This window comes from Lissotriton vulgaris, chromosome 2_1, assembly GCF_964263255.1.
Source record: "Lissotriton vulgaris chromosome 2_1, aLisVul1.2, whole genome shotgun sequence".
Classification (NCBI taxonomy): domain Eukaryota; kingdom Metazoa; phylum Chordata; class Amphibia; order Caudata; family Salamandridae; genus Lissotriton; species Lissotriton vulgaris.
Window position 1 is genome coordinate 83,360,448 of NC_141687.1, and position 23,263 is coordinate 83,383,710.

Sequence of the window (23,263 nt, forward strand, 5' to 3'; positions counted from 1 at the left end):
TATTATTATTGTAATATTTCATTAACAGATTATCCTACGCAGAAAGCACACTAGCATAACTACTGTTAACAAGACCCATATGTACGATAAATCTATTTGTAAAAAGCAGTTGCAAGACCCACTTTTTGTCAATCTATCTGCTGTACCAAGCTATTTGTACTAATAGGTCGGTTCTGAAAATATGGAATTTGCTGTGGACCGGGAGATGCGCTTAGACTGCAGAATGACCTGCTGAATTAGTATTTATTAAGCAGGTTTTAATTGCCATTCACAGGAATGGAGGCCTGCAAGGGCAGCAGGCCATCATCATCCCTGAGACAACAATCCAAAACTGGATTATTTTTTTAGCAGCCTAAAATCCTTAAAGAAATTAGGACTGCTTTAAAAAAAAACATGTGTCTGTTTGGAATGCAGTTACTAAGATGGTATCTATTCCCCAGAAACGGTCATCCTGATTGTCAAAGTGGGACCTCTTTCTCTTTGCAGATCAGTTCCCACCTCAAGTCGGTAACGGATGAATGGTTTACGAACATCCCTGATACAGTCAGACCATAATGAGCGGCAATCTGATAGAGCCCCTCCCCTCCCCCTAAATGTCACTCACAAATTAAAATTCGGTATGGGTCGGTAACACGATTTTGTGAGTCAGAAAATCTTTTTTCCAATAGTAAATAGTACCTAAGAAAAACAGGGATTTTACGATTTTGAGAATCGCAGTGTTTGCGACAGCGAAATCCTTTAGTCCATCAGGCCCCATAGCCTTATTTTATGAATAGCCCATAAATACAGGAATAATCCTAAAGATATTGAACACTACTGCTAACTGTATTTTTTAATTTGTTAACAATTCATAAATAAGCACACACGGAAGACTCTCAGGCGACAGCTCGACTATAACTTTGTTTATTTTATTGAAATGTGTAGAACAATCACAATTCCCCTTTCTGGTGGATGCATGACCCCTATCCCAATTGTGTGAAGCTTTAAAGTGTTCATGAAGTGTAGAAGGACCTGAGTATTCCGTTTTGATGCTTTGCTCTTTTGTGGTCTGTACTCCATTCTTTCATTACATGATTTGAGGTTGTGTACAGGGGCCATTAGAATGTAAAATGACTGGCGTTCATAGTTCACATGGACTCTAGAGAGCAGAGACAGTATGGGGGGGTGGGGGGACTGCACAAAAAACGTTTTTTTTTGTTGTTGCACATAATCAGGTAATTATGACGTCATGCAAAAATGCACTCACTTTGCTCGCATAGAAACTGCTGCTACCATCAGGCTGATTCAATGTTAATTTTTTTTTAAATAATACTAAAGGCTTGTTAGTTGATTGCAAATACCTTCTATTTTGTATGTGCAGTGTACGTCAGAAGTCTAGCTGTTCTATCGGCCAACTATATCAACCATTTGACTTTCAAAAGAGGAGGTACTCTAGTTTTTCAACAATCTGCAGAAACACACACGTTGTCAGTATTAACTCTAAGGTCTGCCCTTAATGCTCATGCTTACCTGCATAAAGAGGGTGGTGTCATTTTTATCTTCATACTCGTTGCTCTGTGATCAAGCAGCTTGGGTTGACCAGGCCTCCTCCTGTTCTGTATCATAACCAAGGAAACTACAAGTCCCCTGCCAACTTAAGAGCTGCTCTCTTCCCCAGGGCACCTCCTTATTATTCAGAACAGTCCATAAGGACCAAAGCTTGCACTGGGGTTACGGACTAATGACAAATCTTAACAATATTCTGATCTTGTGGACCTTTCATGAAACAGGAGAACGCATGGAGGTTTTTGACCAGGCAGTGAGCCGCAAGGTGATCCGGGCCTGGCTGTCGGGATCACAAGCCAAGATAGATAGCGGGTACACCAGCAGCCTGTAGCGGGCCAAGGATAAGTGGACGAGGAGCCGCTGGTTGGCCCCTGGGAGACTGCAGATCTCTCCGTTTGCCCAGGAGTCTGGTCTGCTGGGAGGGGGGTCAAACCACAAAGACTCCAACAGCACTCAGCGAACAAAAGGGCAGGAGGTGAGTGGACAAAGAGTAACTTTAGAAAACTAAAAGTCCTAATTCAGCACATCTACAAAAAAAATGAAACAGTGACAAGCACCAGAGTGGAAACTAAGCAGGCCATCCAAGAGCCTGGAACACTCAATCTTGAGGTGACATTCGCAGTCTAGAAGGAGAATCACTTCCTAGGCCACAATGTTGCTAGAGAGAGAGATAGAAGATTGAATAAAAGACTATAACGCAGAAGTATCACCCAGATGATGGGCTGACAGCTTGTGTGTGCACATCCTCTACGTTATGTTCTATAGACAATCAAGATACCCTGAAAAGAAGAAGGCGGTGGGGTAAATGAAACCGCAATGTTCTATGGTATAGTTTATAAAAGGTGAACACAGAAAGGGGGAGGGGTGGAGAGTGCTCTGCAGACCGAGGAATCACTTGCTGGATGGATCTACAAGGGACCTTAGACAACAACCCTCTTTAAGGGTCATGAGGTCTTGAAGAACTGACCCTTTTTCATAGAATAGATGCCATGGTCTTTGCAAGATTCACTCATATATGAAGAATAGGAGCCTCTGCACCTACCACTCCGAGGGCATTTGTGATCGCTGTGGTGCCAAAAACCCGTACTAGTAATTGTACAAGCATGGTAACCACCAATCAAGCTCTTCTCCTTTCACTGACCTTGGACACTGTCCATGGTGTATGCGGCTTTAACCAATGTATATATTACCACGGCCACAATGTAACCTATTTTAGAGCAGCTGGAAATGAATACCAAGTTAAACACACCAGGAGGGGTAAAGAGCATTGTGATCAAGAAGAAGTCTATCAAAGGAGGGGAACCACCAGCAACTGCCGGAACACTGGCGCCCCCACATTCTTATGAAGATGATGACATAAGCAGAATACCACAGACTGTTTTCCTGTTCTCCAGGGTAAGATCTGGTGCCCATCTAGTGTAAATGTTTAGTGTCCCAGAGGTAGCCCTTCCTTGCTCCCCAGAGTTGGTGTTAATATTGAGATGTTACACATCGCACATCTGTACTCGAACATGTGTTTGCAGTCTAGTGGTCCTCAAGAGGGATAGACCTATGGACACGAACTCTTTCTGCAAGGAGATTTAGTTTTGACTTTGGTCTGGAATATTTACTGCTCACTCTAGCCACTTTGTCAGGGAAGAGTATCTTTGAAAATAAATGCTTCTTCCTATGAAGTATTTGCCAAAACCTTTATGCAGAGATCCTTGCCAATCAGGACCTGGCCTCGTGCGGAGCTCCTTATGCAACCAGTCTGTGGAAGAGCAGCAGACCTGCAGGCTCGAAGAGTGGGGACGCTGGAGCTGTGAGCTGTCTGTTCTTCTGCACCTTGACTTGATATGCATGCCTGCAGAGCGGTACCTTTCCTGATACTGATCACTGCCGAGCCTTCCTATCTGCCCTACTGAGACCGTGCAGCTCCCCAGTCAACCACGACTAGCAACACCATGGTGACAGAGTGAATAGACTGATTAAGAAGAACACTAAGTGGAGGCAGGCAGCTTAAAGTGAGCTCAACAGTAGAGGCCTAATCACAGTGCACCACTGATGCCAAGTCCCACAGTTCCTTCTCCTCTGCACTCAATTCCACCCAATGTGGTGTTGAGCAGGTGGCATGTGACCCTCTACCAGCGCTGCAACTACACTTGACACATTTGGCAAGTTTTGTTTGTCCTTTTGCAATTGTTAGTCTTTGTACAAGAGCCACTGTTCGTGAACAGCGAGTGGTCTAGTGAAAACCCAAAGTCTCTTACGGACTACAGCCCCAAACCATAACGAGAAGCCAGGCTGACCTGATGGGCATCCTATAAAACGAAGGCTCTACTGTTGCCGGCAGTGCCTGAGACGTTGGCTTGTTAAGGTGCCAGTGCGCCCAATATTAACCAACTGGTACCAGGAAGACTTAGCACCCAAAATCTTGACAAATGGATTTTGAGATGGAGATCTGTTAAGTTCCAGACTGGTGCTCCCTGACCCAGCAATATTGACATACTCGCATGTTTTGGCCTCCAGTAACCTGAAAACCTAACTATGAGCCCAACAATGCTCTAGGCTGCCTGTGGGCACTGGACTACTTTAACTGTGATGAAAAACAATCAAGGAAATGGGTAAAATCATTGTTTCAAAAACGTTGATATACAAATTAATAAAAACCTATCTGGAACATGCCATAGCAGACTTTAAATGAACGTAGTTCAGCTAGTGTTGTATCTGCAAAGTCTGTCTTTCGCCTACTATTCTATTAGAAATTGGTTTACTGGTTAACTGGGAGTGAGCCCTGGTCAAGCAGCAAACACAGTTCCAGTCTATGCAAGGCACACGCAAACTCCAAATTAACCTGTGCTTGGCACAAAGCAGTCAGGCTTTACTTGAAGGCGATGTATAAATTTGCGCAGCACTTCAAACAGTAAAACAGTGAAACCACCAAACAAAAAGATAATACATGAGCTTGGAAACATAGAGCTTCATTTAATAAATAAAGCCAAACGAAAATGACAAAAAATCCAATCAGAAGAACGGGGGTTTTGAATTTATAAAGAGGAAACTGCAATATAGTGTATAAATCATAAACCGTCAACAGCGGCAATCTGGTCACGCTGGACTGGGTAAAAGCCAAAAGATCAGGCCGGCCGTGATAGAGCGCGGGTCGGATACAGTCCCAGGTTAGTCCCGCTGAAGTTTTACCGTTTTGTGCCAAGAGTCCTGTGAGAAGTTGGCCTGATATGTAGTGCTCACTATTCTAGTGAGCACTTTGTATCAGTCCAAACAACCCTTATTGATGATTGGTTGTAAGTCAACCTTATAGACCAGCTATCCTAGTAGCATGGATACGAGCGGTCTTCGGGCTAAACTCTAGAGGGCGTATTAAGCCAGCTGTTATACCATCACATATACCCCTTGAACACCAAGTGAAAGGACACCACACAAGTTGTTATGAAAATAAAGTATATTTATTTAGAACACAACAGCCCTGGACTCTTTATGAGGACAGGGCGCTAAGCACAATACAAAGCTCTTATGAAATTACACAAAGTCGCACAATTTAGGCAAATGCCCGAGGGGCACGAAAAACCATATACTCTAAAAGTGGAATGCGAAATTACTAGCAGGTAAGTACTACTCTAATAGGCTTTAGGATCGCTAGGACTTGACTACTGAACCTTCAGATTACTAGCAGGAGGCCTAGGGAGATCGGGTGCAGAGTGTGCACTCTCACGCGGGATGCGGGACAAAGTCTATAGATGCTAGATCTCGTAAAGTTAGTGTTATCGGACGAATCCGACTAGGTAGAGCTGAAACGAAAAAGGATCTGGACCTTTGGATAGTTAAGCTATGCTGGAGCACCGAAAAGCTCAGGTTACCTAGCCCAGGGGCTGCGGATGCATAGGTCTGGAAAGACGTCGGGAATCCTCGTTGCAGTCTATGGAGCCTGAAAGAAGAAGTTGCTGGCAGGCGACCAGTGATGAAGTTCGAAGTGATCCAAGCCTGGATCGAAGATGGTAGACACCTGTAAGCAGAGGGACCAAGTTCTGAATCACTAGCCAGTGATTAGATGGGCACCAGGATGGCACCGGCTGAAGTCACCTCGACCAGGTGAGTGGGCGACGCTGGGCTCTGCAGTCGTTGTCGGCGACCAGGATGGAGGTGCGAGCTGTCCCTCGATGGTATCTGCTGTCGACGTCGCTGGACCCAGGATTGGGGCAACACGTCTTGGCAAATGCAAGCCCACGCGGTGGACTTAAAATGGCGTCTGGAGTGGACCAGGAGGGTTCGGGGTGCTCCTCTGTTGGAGGGGAGCAAGGGCCAGTCTGGAGCAACCAGACCAGCGTTGGAAATGTCGTCGTTGGGAAGGCCACAAGCCAGCAGGCAAGTAGCCAGACAACGCGGTGAGCAGCAAAGAGCAGAAGGGCCCCACGCAGATCTCGTGGATGCTGGGGGGCTGGACTTCGGTGCTGGAGCTGCTCAGGGTTAGGGCTTCTCACACCCCAAAGCACTCACTCGAGGATCCCTCGGCGGTCGTGCTGGGCAAGCGTCGTGCAGTCCTGAAGATGGCCGGTCCCTCGAGGTCTCGTCACACCCACGAATCTCAGCTGGGCTGATGATGCAGGTAGAGGTCAGAGGTGCCAGGGAAGCCGGGTCTCGTTGAGCTGGGCAGTCTTGATCCGGAGGAGAGACTTACAGCAAACCGCGATGCTTGGATGGTGCCTGCGGGTGCAGGGTGGCTACTCCTTAGCCACAAGGGAGAGTCTTCTGAAAGGTTCAAGAGTTCTTTCGTGGAAAGTCATCAAGATTCGGAATTATCTAATTTGGAAGGGGTCCCCGCTCCCACCTTTATACTAAAGAAAGCGGCTGGTACGGGACTAGGTCCTGCCCATGGGTGGGACCAGGAAGGGGGGTGGTTACACCCCTCTCCCATGCCGGACTTTCCCCAGTTCAGGGGCTGGTGTGCCCCTGGAACCGGTTCAGACTGGCAGATGCATAGTGAGCACCAGGGTGCCACTTGCATTCACCTTCCTATTCAGCCCTGCCTACCTAGGATACACAAAACCCTGTCTGGGTCGGTGCTAGCACCGCCCCTGACAGGAAACCCTTTGTCCAAGCTCTCCTCGCTGGAAGGACTCCCAGCAGCAGGAGGTCAGACTTGTGTCTGTGGTGGCAGCATCCATTTTGTGATGCTAGACTCGAGTTAACTTTAACCGGGGTTCACAGTTACATACATGTCGTGTCCCTCTAGAAGGGTGGAATGCTAACCCCGTCGCCAGAATTGGCGAGGGGTTAGTATTCCAATTCGTATGACACCTTACTCGACATGTTTTGATAAAGCGACACCAAAGATAGCAAATAACCGCGAGGATTATAATGCACTTAAGAGTATATGGTACGCGTTATCATAGAACAGCTATTAGGACTTGGTTCCACAAGCTGCAGACGGGCTCAGCTCATGCCAGAGCACCATCTCACATAATTCCAAGCACTCTGCCTTCAGGATTGTTAAGGTCTGCCATAGGAGTGACTGATAGGAATACATGTGTCCATTTTAGGGTTAGATATAGGTATACTATATCTACAGCAAAGGGTGATTACACCACCTTGCCCCAGCTGTCGTGCAGCCAGTTGTGTCAGATTTAGATGGCCGGCCAGGGGTGGCATAATACATGCTGCAGCCCCTGGTAGGCCCTGGGTACACCTATGCCCTGAGTTACAGGGTCTGATAAGGTGGCCCAGTACCAATTGGTAAATGCACCTAAGGTACACGTGTCAATTTAGTGAGAGAACAGCAAGGCTGTGGGTCTGATTAGCAGGCCCACAGCCAGAGAAGTCGTAAACCAGTGAAGCAAAAAGCAAAAATCTGGGGTGATCATAGGATTGCAGACCCTACTCTCCTACAAGTCCCGTTTGCGTTGGAGAGGGTCTGGAGGAGCAAGAAGAACACTGCAGGTGGCAGCAGGGGTGGTGCGCAGAGCAGGTTGGTCATTGCGAGCAAGCAGGGTGCCCTATGAGCGGTCAATGGTGTTGTGTGAAGAGACAGGCTGGCAGCAGCTCCAGTGCGAACAGGCCAGTTTGCGGTCACAAAGTGCCCAAAAGCTTGATTTAAAGAGCTTGAGACCTTCAACAAAAGTCCAGGACCGGAGAGGCACCACTTGGTGGTCTGGAACTCGCTGAGGAAGGTTGCAGGAGCTGTTAGGAAGCCATTTATGTCCCTGAGGCTCGGATCGGGAGACCAGCAGACTAGTCCTTAAAGTTATTCTGGGGTCCTAGCTTCAAGATTAAGTTGCAGGTCCAGTTCTACTTCCCCAGGCAGGAGGGCAGCAGGACAGCACAACCGTTCCTTCAGAGCAGCAGTCCAGCAGAGTGGTAGTCCTTGTAGAAGCACATCAGTCCTCCTTCCTGGGAAAGTATTCACATGCCCAGAAGTGTACTGAAGTGGTGGTGTCTGATGTCCTTCTTTTATACACAGTTGTGCTTTTGAGGAGGGGAGACGCTTTAGAGGCATGCCTTTACAGTGCACTAATGCCCTGCCTTCCTGGCCCTGGCTCGAGACTCACTACAAGGGAATATGCATCCCTTTCTGTAGAGGCAGGACAAAGCCTATTCAGGTGTAAGTGAGGTGGGTCTAGTTTCTTGCTTCTATCTTGCGAGTAATAGCCCATCCAGTCACACCTACGCTCCCACTCTGTGTGGCTGTCTAGGAAGCATACACAAAACCCAACTGCCAACAACACACAGTTATGTGATCAGAGACAGGCTGCAGACACCAAATGGCTAAGGCAAGAAAATGGCACCCTTTCAAGTGTTATTTTCAGGATTGTAATTTAAAATCCAACTTCACTATAAAATAGGATATTAAAACAGGATTCCAGAGACACCAAACATGAATCAATTCTCTCTTCCTATTTGGAAATAACACTAGTAAGATGTAATAAGGTAACTCCAATGTTAGGCCTTGCCTGGAAGTTGTTGGAGGCTGTCATTCGACCCTGTGCTCTCGGGTCCAACTCTGCTGGGCTGCCCCTTGCTGCCGCTGCCTCTCGCCGCACCCGCTCCGCGGGTGCCGCTTCGCGGCTTGAAGGAGGGAGAGGCGGAAACGAAGCGCTGCCACTGGGAGGCGCCTGGACTGACCATCTTGTCGGCGCTAAGCAGGGACTCGGAAGACCAGGAGTCCCTGCTTCCCCAGCTGCACAGGCGGACGCGCCCACAATCAGACACGCCCCCCGCCTGCAACGCCCCCTATTTCAAGAACAGCTCGACGCTCAGCGGGACGCGAGCGGGACGCCGAGCGAAGCCCGGGCAAAGGGCGGGCCGTCTGTGGCCGTCAGGGGCTGTCTGAGGCTGGGCTGGGCCATCCCCCTTTCTCCTACGCCCTCCACGTCTTCCATACCCCTGAGTCTAACTGCAGGCTCCGGGCTCACCATGTCCACCAGATCCGGCAAAGCCTTGAGGGGTGGCGGAGCTAGTGCTATAGGGGGTGCCACGATGATTGGAACAATGGACAAATTCATCACCCGGGTGGCTAACGTCATTGAAAAGGAGATCGCAATGACGGAACGCCGCCTTTCGCTTGACCTTCTTCCATCTAAGCGGTCCTCCTTGGGAACTGTGGCTCATGCTCTATCGCCGCCTATCCCCCCCGCCATCTCACCCCAACCAGATGAGCACCAAATTGCAGTACTAGAGGCTGGACTAGACAGGATAGAAAGCCTCATATCACTTCCCACCACAGGTAGCTGCTGTATTGAGGCTATTGCTTCTGGCCCACCCTCATACATAGCCAGCCCTCTTGACAACAGGTCTATTGCGGCTCCTATTGTTCCCTCACCTCATACATCACCTCATCCCCAGATTCCATCTCTGCGGGTCCATAGGAAAAGGAAAAGGGGAATCAACACTAGGAGGGTGAATTATTCCATGCTTCATAAGCGTTCTAGGACAAAACTAAACAGGGACACTACACACCAAGGCACTGGGGAGTTGGAACCCCTTGGGTCTATAGGCCCCTCTCAGCATGCAGTCGAGCTCCCTACACCGTTACCCCTGCCCCCAGCCACACCGGTTCTTGCTAATCAGGTCACTCCTCTCGAGTCTCTCGAGAATTTGTTAAAATCTTTGTTAGGCCTTGCAGTAGGGAAAATCAAATGTTAGAATTTTTAACTACCAAGACATGTAAAACTTAAAAGTACATGTCCTGCTTTTTAAATACATTTCACCCTGCCATCTCATCTGGGCTGTTCAGGGCCTACCCTAGGGGTGCCTTTTATGTATTAAAAAGGAAGGTTTGGGCCTGGCAAAGGGTTTATTTTGCCAGGTCGAAATAGAAGTTTAAAATGCACACACAGGCTCTGCAATGTCGGGCCTGAGACATGTTTAAAGGGCTACTTAAGTGTGTGGCACAATCAGTGCTGCAGGCCCACTAGTAGCATTCAATTTACAAGCCCTGGGCACATGTAGTGCCACTATACTAGGGACTCATAAGTAGATTAAATATGTCAATTGGGTATAAGCCAATGTAATCGTGTTTTAGAGAAAGAGCACAAGCACTTCAGCGTTGGTTAGCAGTAGTGAAGTGTGCTGTGTCTGAAGGCCAGCAAAAAAAGTTAGCAAAAACAGGAAGTCTGAAGTAAAAAAGTTATGGGAAAACCACACCAAGGATGCTAGGTCTAAGATGTTCCCCTTCTATCCCGCACCCAGATAAAAGTGGAGAGAACATCTCAAACTCTTGGGAGTTCTCTTCACTAAAGTGGAAGGTCATGGAGAGACCATCAGCATTGGCGTTGTCCGTTCCAGGCCGGTGTTCCACTGTAAAGTCCATTCTCTGCAGAGAGATGAACTACATCAACAGTTTGGGATTCCTCACTGGCCTAGGGAATCAAAGGGCATGTACAATGATCATGAGAACTATCTACAGTGGTAAATAACTTAAGCCAAAGAAGCTTTTGGACCTAAAGGGGCAAGCTTTCTAGTGACCCATCACGTCAGTGGTAAAAGAACTCAAAATATTGAAAAATGGTGGATGTCTTTCTGAGTCTTTTTCAGACAGTCCACGTTACAGAGGGGATACTCAACTGAGGGGACAAGACCTGGTGCTGAGAGGCACTGCCACTGCTAGGTCGTCCAAAGGACTAAGGAGTTGGCTGCCCTTAAACAAGGGAAGTCTGACCCAAAACTGAAATCTCTAGTGCTTAACATTATGAGTCTTCCCAGAACGCAAGAGATGCCTGTAGGCGGAGGTCCAGGCAACGAGGAATCTGCTAGGTGCAGGAATGGGGTCTGCTATTCAAGGTCCAGCTGAGTATGAAGGAGAAGTGCCTGGGCACATTAAAGTCTTCTGAGAAGATGGGTTCTTTTATAACGAGCCCTAAACTCTTGAATCCAAAGCCAGCAAAGGCATTCTCTGGTACTGCGCGTCGTTTCTCAGGCACTGGAAGCATGACAAGGCCCTAAGTGCATGCTAACATTAACAGGTTCAGGTGTACAAGACAAGCCCAACCTACCAGTTACCTTGGAAGCCAGGAGGTTAAACACAGCCCTCCCCTTCTACAAGACGCAGAGATGGTGACCCATTTGAGGACACTGCCCTATCCTTCGATCAGTCTGACAACACTGGGAACAGTACTGGTTGTAGTGAACCGTGCCCACTGTCAGGGCACAGGTCCCACTGGCCTCAATTCAAGCAATCAAACTGGGCTTCTATCCCAAGGTTTGGTAGAAAAACAGTCTAACTGGAGTTCAATGGGTCCCTCACACCCCTGGGAGATTCTGTCACTGCACCTGTTGTACTGCTGATAGCCATGTCCTGCCCATGCTACAATATACAAAGAGGCTGTGGCCCTAAGTAGAATGGCTTCATCACTCTTCATAGGAGCAGGGAAGGTGTATTTCCCCCCACATCAGTGTCCCTGCTGGCATTCATCTCTAACAGGGACACTAACATCCTGTCCACATACTTGGAAGTGGGAAGAGGATGGAAATACCTTCAGGTTCTCCACCTCTTACCACTGGTACAACTGGTTCAAAATCAAAACTGTGATGGGTACTGTAGGAAGCCACGTATGGGGAATGTAGGCCTTTCCTTTCATAGGTGTGGAATCTTTCACATTCGTTAAGACGGGCAGGTAAGAAAGCAGAGCGTCAACCACAGCATAAGTGGGAAACATGTACTGCTTCTCACAGTGAAAAAAGCGCTTTTCTGATGTCCAGAATTAGTGCATTAAACTTCAAAGATAGTTCAGAAACATGAAATCAAGCAACAATTGATGTCATATAAAACACCAGTATGCCTACTGTGCTCATTTGACACTACAGTCACCCACCAGCTTAACAAACATTCCATTTGGACGAGTACGTTTATGTTTTTAAAAGGATCAATTCGAAAGCTGACCAAGAAGGCGGCTCTGGTACAAAACCCCAAGCATGAAATGGTGTCTGCCAAAAACTGTGGCACTGGGGCTAGCAGGTACAGAGAAGGATAACTTTCAAAAAGGTCTAAAAGTCTTCTGTGGAATTCGTGTAAGTTCACCCTGTTGATTATTCCATAACGACAATTGAGCAAGAGAAGCTCAGCCAGAGGGCTACAAGTCTTTAAATCAATAAGAAAAATAAGAGAACATTCTTCCCTACATTTATCGAGAGACAGACGAAAAGGGATTTGCTTGGACTGCATGTCTGAAAAGTATACCATACCACAAGTTTAGCTTAGCTTATTAATTTATTGCATGGTTAATAAAAACCTTTGCAAGACAAACACACATAGGATAAAAACAATACAGAATCAACATACATGCAAGTACAAAAAGATGAAAATATTTCATTAAAAAACCTAAATTGCTACAAAGCAATGTAGTTTAGTCTAAAAGCGCTGGTGTGCCTGTGCAAAAAGAAGCAAAGTGCTACTATTACTGAACAGTACTCGTTTATAGATGTATATAGTGCTCATCATAACAAGGATAACTTTCCGATTCGGGGTTCTGTACATATTTTACTTAATAAAAATTAAGCATAGTATATACAAATCGACGTAGGAAAGGAAACGCACCTGTTGTAAACTATGCGGACGACACGCAGCTGGTGGTCTCCCTGACGCAGGAAGCCAATCTACCTGTACGGGGCGGGCTTAGAGAGTGTCTGGAGGAAGTGAAGATCTGGATGTCCCTATCGTCCTTAAAACTGAATGGAGACAAAACCGAGCTTATGGTCCTAGGCCACCCGGGTCTCAGCTTCCCCGCCTCCCTGTGGCTGCCCAGTCTGGGTCCCCCCCCCCCCCAACCCCCCAAAACAGCATTAAGAGTCTCGGAATTTGGCTGGACAGATCTCTGTCCTTCAATGTACAAGCCACAAAACTTTCAGCTACATGCTTTGGCATCATGAGGATGCTAAAGAAAATTCTCCCTCTCCTCCCCATGGAAGCCAAACAAACAGCTGTACAAGGTCTGATTCAGTCACGCCTTGATTTTAACAATGTACTCTATCTCGGTGCTCCTGAATCCACTCTGAGAAGGCTTCAGATAGTTCAGAACTGCGCAGCACATATTTTACTCGACCTCCCCCGCAGACAGTCAGTAAGGACCGGACTGGTAACCCTTCACTGGCTACCGGTACGCCAGAGAGTTATGTTTAAAGCCATGTGCATAGCACACCAGTCATTCTGGAACACTGGTCCCAGGATTACGCGGGACCTAATTACCCACTACACGCCCAACAGAAGCCTACGCTCTAGTCAGACCTTCCTTGCAATTGCCCCCAGAATTAAAAGATATAGATCCGGAGGCAGGACATTCTCCTATAATGCTGCCAGGGCCTGGAACGCCCTCCCATTGCATCTAAGAGCTAACCCCAACCTCACGGCCTTCCGCAAACAGCTGAAAACCTTCTTATTTCATCCAGTCTAACTAATCTCCATCCTCTCCCCTCCTGGGCCACTGGGCGGATTCACGGTATTCCTAGAGCTTGGACGCCTCTGGGCAGCAATTCGCACTCTACAAATGCACATCCTATCCTATCCTATCCTATCCTTAAAATCGCGTAATATCAGTATTATGATAAGAGTTCATCTTAAATCAGTGCTGAAAAAAAGAAAGTCATTTAATGAAAAACAGGGACCGCATCATTTTTAATCTTCATTCTCTGGGGATCTAAGCACAGGCAGGAATATGGACATGAATTTCTCCGATCTGACATTCGGCGGGGATTTAAGGCCACATGACTGCGCTTTCAGGGCATTGAATCGTCACCGCCGGAGTAGTCGTCTGCGAGCTTCTAAACAAAGGCATAACACTTGCACGATTTACATTCTTCTTTAGAAAGTCTACATTTCGCCACGAGCCATTGATTTTGCCACTTCGGTAGAAGGTCCAGTGTTGGCAAAGTCCCAAGTCAAAAAGCCAATAATCTGCTTTTTGCATGTCTGGAGTAGTTCGCTCCCAGATAGAACTGGTTGCCTGAGATATTATAAGATGGTAAAACCATCCAGGCAGGAGACCTCTGAGCCTAGCTTCCCAAGCTCCACACTTCCGGGATATGTAAATCCTCCAAGCATGCTTCCAAATATTGGGCATGAGCAGCCTTGCCCCCGCACTTCTTAGGTTTAACCAGATCATGCTATGAAGCCCGTCAGAGCTTGCTATCTGGCCTTGGGTACAGCTTGACGAATGCACTTTTCCTAGCCACAGATTGCTTAAGAAGCCCAAGCTGCAGGTGAACCTGAGCTGACCAGGCTTTTTATTGGTAGTCGGAAGACACATTTATAAATTCTGGTCATTAATGCATCCACCAGCTTGGCATCATTTCCCAGTAGGATTTCTCTAATGTATGACAGAACTGGTAATCAGTTTGCCTGCACAACCTGGAGGATCGGTTCCATCCTGAAACCTCACTTTTTTTTTTGTTTATTTGCTGAGCTTACGGCGGCGGTTAGAAGGGCTTCGTTTCTAATGGACTCTTTTTGCTTCTGAAAAGTCCCACTTGAGCCTAGCTATAAACCTAGACATTTCTATTGTGGGACTTTCTCGATGTTGGTGCCACAAGCCTGGATTGTTGAGTCTTCTCCCCCCCCCCCCCCCCCCCCCCCCAAAATGATATTTGACTTTTCTAAATTCACTTATTTGAGTTTGTGTATTCAGAAAGTGCCCTTATCTGCCTCATCATGCCCATTCTTGATTGACTCACCAACACCAGGCAAACTCCACGTATAGGAGTTGGGAGAGTGATTTCTTCCTAAGTTTCAGTGAGAGAGAATTTACTTTATCCAGCTTTTCAGTAAGGTTAGAAATGTACAGGATAAAGAGCGAGGGAGACAGAACATACCCTTGCCTTGGGCCTTTCATGTTTTCGATTTTTCTCGCCAGTTTTATCCTTCACCAAATGTCATACCATAGGAACGAATTCAGAGGGAATTCCAAAAACTGCAGACTTCCTAACAAATGTAAAATACCTATGGTATGTATAAACACTGACATTCTTTAATGGTCTTAACCTCTTAAGTGCTGCTGACGGCCAACGGTCGTCACGAGCGCTACCTCCCCAGTGCTGCGCACGACCATTGGACGTCCATTCAGCACTAGTTCCAATGGACAGTGCAGCACTGGGGAGGGATATTTGCACCGCAGCTAAGGTGTTAAAGCAGCTACAAATAGTAAACAAAGCCAAATTAAAAAATAAATACATTTGAAATGGCAAAATCTCACTTAATGTATTTAAAAAAGTTTTTTGATCTGTAATGTTTTAATCTTTTTCAGGTTTGTGGAACATTTACCACCTAATATTGTGTCTTCATTTTTCCTACTTCATGCCTTAGGTCTGACAGGGGATAGAAACATCTAAGTTGTATCCCAGTAGGTGTCAAATTTAGTTATTGCATGCTAAGCGTCCAAACAATCACTATTGCTGGCAGAGGATACAGAGATGCTACCATTTTAATGACAATATCAACAAATAATTGGAATAAAATTGAGTTTAATTATCTAATTTTACTTCGCAAATATTGGATTATAACACCTCCCCCAAAAATAACTCTTGGCTGGCAGCAGACCACCAACACTCGTGAAAACAACAGACCCCTCCAAGTGCCTTATATCGTGAATGACTCTAGTAGTTTGGGAGAGTGATTTTAAGAAGAATAGCCAACTAATATATAGTTGGGCCTAATTATTCAAGGATCAGTTCAACTTCCGAAAAGAAAATGGGTCTCCGTTCCCTACGTGTCATTTCCTGGAGCCAGTGCCAAGGGGAGAGTGCTAGTGGAACCCCTTTTGAAACGTTGAAGTCGAAGAGGATCTCTAACCCATGGTCCAGCACAAGACAGGGCCTGTCCACTAAGCTCACTCTGGCTGGACCTGCAGGAGGAAAGAACCTCACAGTGGACCCTTGTCTAACTATTCCTAAAATGATCTGTCTACAGAAATTACTGAAGAAAGTCTAGTTCCCCTAAGGGAGGGGTACACCTTGATAACTACCTAGGCAATGTTAGACTCTGATGCATCAACAACAACGGTATGTTTGACATCTTTTCCTTTCGGCCACTTGATACCACCAAAATATACCAGTGCATCAAAAAATCAGGTTCAAGTGCTTTAGATCAAGTAACCCTCTTAATCTTCAAAAACAAAAATCATGGGAGGCTGTCTCTACAATCTAAAGGGATGTTCAATTGCTTTACATGCCCAAATCAACCGTGTAACCATTGTACCTCATCTAAAACGTATAGCTGGCACTGCACAAAACTCCCACTATATTAAGTACAAGCTAGACTATTACAGACCCTGAAACTTTACATTTGCTCTACAAGCTGTAATAAAAAAGGAAATTAACAAATAAAACACTAGTCAGACACATCCTAGAGCTTCACCCAATGTGGAAGTAGCCGATTTCTTCTTGCCACATATAGGCGGGTGCTTAAAAAAAGACCTGTTCATGGGACAATGTGGCATATGTGCAAATGTAAGATCTTAGCCTTTCCCACAAACCATACCCAAATAGCGCTACATACGTGTCTTTGAAGATATCCTGCCCAGTCTTCTGATTTTTTTTCTTGACTGCCTCTTGCAGCGGGAATCGCGATTTGACTTTAGCCAGAGGAGCCTTACACTGTGCGGTCACTTCCTCAGGTCTGTCCAACATGGACTTGATATGGTCATCGATTGGTGGGATTGGTTCATCAGGATTAAAGGCTTTGTGTTGCAAGCACTGTCAAAGAAGAAAGACAAAAACTTTAAAATAAATTAAAGCCTCAAACACATTCCTTTTATAACAAAGACAGGATCGAAGTCTCGTTACCACCGATTCATGTCGATAAGAAATGGTGGCCCACATTAGCACACATTTGATTTGACAAAGCAATTTCAATTTCACATTGGCTGCAAATCGATCACCAGTTTATTAAAAAAGCAAAATTGGCATTTCAGGTTTTTGGCCCTCAACACGGATTACCAAATGTCTTATATTAAAAGGAGTGTGCAAGAAAAATAGTTTCGTTTTGTCTCAGTTGTTGCAATGCCGCTATTGAATGTGCAAATAAGAAATATAATTGCAATTTTAAAACATTTTTTTAAATCAAAAATATAATATAGCATCATTGGCTACTACTGGGGTCTTATCTTGCCTGTATTAACAGGTGGGGTCGAAGGGCTAAAAGCGTATTGCATATTCCACCCGCCGAGCCCACAATGTTCTAAAAACTCCATTATCTTCAGTTGAGCTCTAATTCTTGTTACATGTAAAAAAAATGTTTAAAAATGATCTAGCAATCAATTTAGTAAAGCAAAGGCACTTAATGCTTGATGGTTACATACTCCTTACATACTGCTCAGATGGAGTCATGTAGAACAAGTTACTTACCTTCGGTAACTCATTATCTGGTAAAGATAATATCGAGCCACAGGTTCCTTACCTTTGAACTTTCCAGGCATAGAACTGGGTCCAGAAGATTTTTGCATGAGCAGTACTCCTGTGCATCTGGAGGTGGCATGAATTGGCTCCGCTAGTACAAAGTGATTTTCACTTCACCTAGGCATATAGGCAGCACTTTAGCGTGCTGAGGTCAGTTACTTTTCTTGACTTTCCAAGCCAAGAGTACTGGTGTGTCCAAAATAGGACACAGAAAGGGATAATTCTTAACCCTGTGAAACTTGTCCGCAGAGCGGGAACGATGGGTAGGTCAGTAACAAATTTGCAGCTAGATACTGTCTCTACCAGACAAAGTGTTACCGAACGTAAGTAACTTGCTCATCTGATAGAGACATCTGTCTGCAGATTCCTTACCTATGAATAGCTACACAAGCAATACCATCCACAGTGGTGGGCGGTGGACAAATTCTAAACTGAAGTCCTGCAGGATCAAATGGGCGAAGTGCTTGTCCATGCGGACGTGCCTGTCGAGGCAGATGCCCACGTTGCAGCCTGGCAGATGTCCAGGGATAGGACTCCATGTGCCAACGCAGTGGTTGCAGCTTTAGCCCTGGTGGAATGAGCCCTTAAACCTGCACAGGCAGCTTCTTGGCCAGTGCGTAGCAGATTTTAATACAGATACCGACCCAGCATTAAATAGTCTGCCTCTGTACCCGCCACCCTTTGTCGCTCCCACAAGGTGCTGGTTGGCCAACCGGAACTCTTATGTGCAGTCAAGGTAGAAAGGAATGCTCTTTTTGGGTTCAGACTGTGAAGTCACTCTTCTTCTTTTGAAGGTTGTGGAGGAGTATAGAAAGTGGACAAGGTAACAGATTGGCCCGCATGGAATGGTGTTAACACTTTCGGGAGGAAAAAGACCCTGGTGCACAGCACCAACTTGTCTGGAAATACAGGCTGGAATGGAGTCTTGGTTGATAAAGCCTGCAACTCACTCGCCCTTTGGGCAGATCTGACTGCCACTAGAAATACTGTCTTGATGGTAAGCAGCCGAGGGGTACAATTAGGAAGAGGCGCAAAAGGAGCACACATTAAGAATGTGAAAACAAGTTCCCACTGAGGCATAGAGTACCCAGAGCAGAAGCTTGCTGGGCAAGGGTAAGGATAAAAAGAAGGGCATTAGAAAGAGAAGAAAAAAAAAGAGGGTTAATAGACCTTTCTGTACAATATGATACAAGTTTGTTTCACCGGCAGGTGTATGCCATTTGGGTGGAGGGACGCCTGACTGCCAGAACAGCACTGCAGACTTCAGGAGGAAGGTCGAATGCTCGCAAGAAAGCATAGATTTAAAACGTTCGGGTGGAGTCCACACCCCTGCTGCTGTAACAGAAGAAACCCCCCAAAGGAGCAGACTGATCGGAGGATCAATGCTCATGCTGAGAATCTCGGGATATCAGACTCTCTGTGCCCAGTCCGTAGCCACAAGGATGACTTGGATCCAGTTGTTCCTGATCTTCTTGAGAACTCTGGGCAGAAGTGGTATGGTGGTAAAGCGTACAGGAGGCTTATGCTCCACTTGTGACTGTCTAGAGCGAATGCACATCCCCAGCTCCAGTAATTCCTGAACTAGACGGTGAATACACAAAAAGGCAGTGGCGAAAAAAGCAAGAACATGGTCACTTTCTAAAAGTGGTATTTTTCAATACACAATATAAAAACCACATCTACTAGAAGGTGTGTTATTAAACCCGGAGTTCAGAGAGCTCAAACTCAATTTCTCTATCTTGTGCCAATAAAAAATTACAATTTTAAGACGTTAGAAGCAAGCTTTCGTGTTAACCTACGGGACAGAGAGCCTTTCAATAGCCAGAAAATGAAATGCACATAATTTCACTGTCAGGACATGGAAAACACACCAGCACATGCCCTACCTTTCACATACACTGCACCCTGCCCCTGGTGTTACATCAAGCCTACCGGAGGGCAGCTGCGGTTTCTCCATGAGGGAGGAAGAGTAACGCCCCCCCCCACCTGCTGAGAGACGACCGAGAAAAACTAAAATGGAAATGAAGTAAAAGATCTCATTGCCACTTTATTTTTCCAATGTGCACGCCATATGCAGTTCCCTGAGCCAAGAAAGGGGCGTGTCCTCCACTTCCAATTGGCCACATAGAGGATTGGAGCACTGGCCAGAAGCACATGACAGTTTAGGCGGAATCTTACGAAGACCAGCTTGACATGCACATTTTACAGCTCTCCACAGAGTGCGCTGCACCCAGCAGTCTTAGACAGCTGGGTAGAGAGAAGCATAGGCCTCCAGGGCCTAAAAAAGCATCTGACCAACTTGCTCCATCAGTCCCAGCCCTTTTCTCATGCAGCAGGAGATTAACACCAGGATTGCTTAGGGGAGCGCCACAGCATATTGCAGTTTCACTGAGGAGGACCGAACGACTTGTGGCAGTTGGTAAGTACCGTCTGATTTTCTTTAATTTCTTTAAAATGTTGGTGTTATTTTGGGTGGAGGGAGGGGATGCTTTCTATAGGCTTTTGGAGGAAGGGAGTGTATTATTTTTGGCTTTTGGGACAGGGTGTTAGTGCTTTACTTTGTTTTTTTGTGAAGTGGTGTGACTTTGCTCATCCCCCAACTTTCAAAGGTTGCCAGCCACCACTGCCTGCGGGGTGCCTTACATGTAAGAAAAGGTAACGTTATGGCCTGGCAAGTAATTCCATTTCCTAGATCGACATGGCAGTTGAAAACTACGCACGCAACACTGCAGTGTTAGGTCTGAGACATTTACAGGGCTACACATGTGGCTGGCACAACCAGTGCTGCAGGCTCACTAGTAGCATTTGGTTTACAGACCCTGAGAACACACGGTGCACTTTACTAGGGGCTTACCAGTAAATCAAATATGCTAATCATGGATAACCAATCAAAAGTACAATTTACACAGAGAGTATATGCACTTAAGCACTAATCAGCAATGGTAAATTGCCCAGAGTTCTAAAGCAAAAAAAAAAAAAAACAGGTCAGAAAAAGAAGAGGCAAAAGGCAGAATGTTTGGGGATAATCCTGCGAAAAAGGCCAGCCAGGACTAACACAACCACCACCAGCCTAAAGCCATGGGAAACCAATCAATACCTTGAAGGACATCCCTGATTGGGGTGATAGGACATGGACCCTGGCTTGCAACAGCAGGGGCACTTTCCAGTGCCATGCCTTGCTAAACCCAGTTGGATCCCTCTGTTCATACTCTCAGGGTTCACTAAGCTGACCCATAGGGAACCCTTTTCCTCTCCTGCGGGCCCCATCTGTGCAGCGCCTTAACTTAGTGGCCACTGACAGCTGTTAATGACGAGAACCAGACCTCTCGCCTCTCAGTGCTGGTAAACCCCTGTGGTGTCAGACAGTGGGGGTCAACAGCCCCAGGTGCCTGGCACCCTTTGTCCATTCTCCCTCCTGCCAGGTCAGGGATGGCATTCTGACACTGGCCCACCAGCCCAGGGTCTGTACCCTGATGCTCTCCCACATCCGGCCCTCCCCGCTGGGGCTCTGCACCCTCTCACCTAGAGCGGTACCCCCAGACTTCAGAATTGTCAGGGAACCTATGGTAGATGTTCTGCATTATTCTCCCACTAGTTAAGTGCTGTCCTGCAACCGGTACAACAGCCTCGGGTCTGTAAGCTTAGGCTGGACAGGGGTCAGGGGTGAGGCTGCCCATTCCCTGCCCCCCTCCAAGGGCTCTGCATCCTCCCACCCAGAGTGGTGCCCCAGAAGCCAGCACAGTTGGGGCATTGTTAGCAGTCGCCCCTCATTCATGTCAGGGGGGACACCCTGAACCTCTCTATCCAACCCGGGGTCTGTACCCTTTGACTGGACCTATGCCTGGCAAGACAGGACTTTCGTGGGAGTACACCCAGCCACCCCCAAGGGAAACACACTCCTCATGAGTTGTGCAAGAGAGTCTGCCTATCTCAGGTCTCCAGCCTCCTGTCCATCTGATGGTGCATGAAGACCCCCACGCCAGAAGTGGCTTCAACAGGGTTAGTCCTGGGGTGCTCTGCCCTCAAAGCTGGCAACCCCAGACCCACTGGGGACTGCCCCCCCCCCCAACCCTTTCTCTGCACTCAAGTACCCTCCCACTTGGAGTGGTGCTGCCAGACACCAGAACAGGTGGGACGCTTATGAAAGCAGCCCCTAGCCCACCTGACACCCTGGGATCGCCATCAGGGGACAGCTTCCTGGTACAGATTAGGCCCCCTCCAAGTGCTCACACATGGAACCAACCAAGCTCTGGGACTGGGTTTTAGGCACCTTGGGACTTAGCCCACCTCTACTCCCTCTATTCTGTGACATGACGTGTGACCCCTCACACATCCCATTACACTGAGACCTATCTGGGTCACTACAAACCACCCCTACCTCACCTGGTTGAGGAAACCCTGAGCCACCTAATTTTGTAACACTCCCAAAAGCTTCTTCAGACCTTGGGAATCCACCAAAAGGTCTGCCTCCAGTGCAAGCATCCTGGTGTCAGAGAACTCGCACTCGACCAGGTGTTGGCAAAGCTCTGGAAAATAGGGACTGAACATCTGCTCTCCAACAATTGAGTCACAAGGCCCCTCACGTGTGTTAACCACGCTTCCCTTCACTCCACCATCCAGTGCCTTGCAAAGGCACCCCGCATCACCCTCTTGAGACTGGTGAGACAGTGTCTGACTGTTTCTGTCACTCACCCCAGACTCTTCTGGCTGGTCTCCATACTCCCATACCAGGGCTTCTACCATGGGGGAACACATCTCCCGGCACCTCTCTTCTAGAGTCCGTAGAGTGTCCCTCCCACTACTAGGAATATGATCCTCTGTGCCAGTACCTCAACCCACCTCAGGAACCCAGCGCACCACTGGAGCTAACTCATAAACCTGAACCCTCTGGTATATGTCAATCCCCTTCTTCAAGTCAGTCACCACATCTCTGTGTGTGTGTACTTCTCCCACAGCATTAGACACCTGTGCGCTTCATCAGGACCGTGTGCATAGAGTGATAGCTAGTGGGAGTCAGGGAAAGACACCCTATACTCCCACTTTACCTATCTTCAGGTATTATAAGACGTCTCTGCGTCCGAGACACGTATTATCCATGTTCTCATAAACCAGAACACTCCCCAGGTTGTGGAAGGGCAGCGTCAGCGCTTCGTCAGGTTGCCGAGGAAGGAAGCATATCTTCCTTGTGGAGGCGCCCGTATACCTGTCACCAGATCAGGTTACGCCGGCATATGGATTACGCGAAACATGTCGACCATCACTCATTTTTAGTACACCACACACTTTTGTTCACGGTTTGAGAGCAGTGGGAACACACCTGCCCCTCTCTTAATTTGGTCTGAAGGAGAGTCTCCAAACCCTATTACCATTTTAACTTACCTCGAGGACCCTTTATTAAACGTATCTAGGTACTGAGAGGTAATTTTCACTTCACATGCACCTACTTGGCCCACACACCCACATGCAGAAGTACAGTGTGGTATTCCATTACCTCATGCTTTCTGGAATTTCCCTATGTCACTCAGTAGAGTGTTAGGTCTTTAGAATGTTTTCCTTTGACTCTCATCTGTTGCTGAGCTTGATATGATGAAGACATCTCTTTGCAGCTGTGGTTGTTTAAGCTGTCCTTCTTATCAATAAATCCTGCTTGAACCTACTCATTGTGTAGTCCTCATTACTACACAATTATTGGCGACGACGTTGGGAGCAGTGATTTTATTGAAGGCAGCGTTCACTCGCTTACTCTTCTTCCTATTTTTGACTAAAATCGGATTTTGGCTACTAGAAGAACGTTTTCCTCCCTGCTTATCTACTGCTTATCTACTGAGAGGATTCTCCGTCTTCT

At 46.9% G+C, this 23,263-nt stretch overlaps 1 protein-coding gene across 2 annotated transcripts in view; it reads right to left on the reverse strand.

The window, feature by feature from the left end:
- Positions 1–23,263, reverse strand: part of XRCC5 (X-ray repair cross complementing 5) — a 558,141-nt gene that overhangs the window by 248,627 nt on the left and 286,251 nt on the right. For both annotated transcript variants that reach the window (XM_086954491.1, XM_086954493.1), the window contains exon 14: positions 16,520–16,716. In XM_086954491.1, the coding sequence (XP_086810617.1) occupies positions 16,520–16,716 (197 nt within the window). The remainder of the gene's footprint in view (positions 1–16,519; positions 16,717–23,263) is intronic.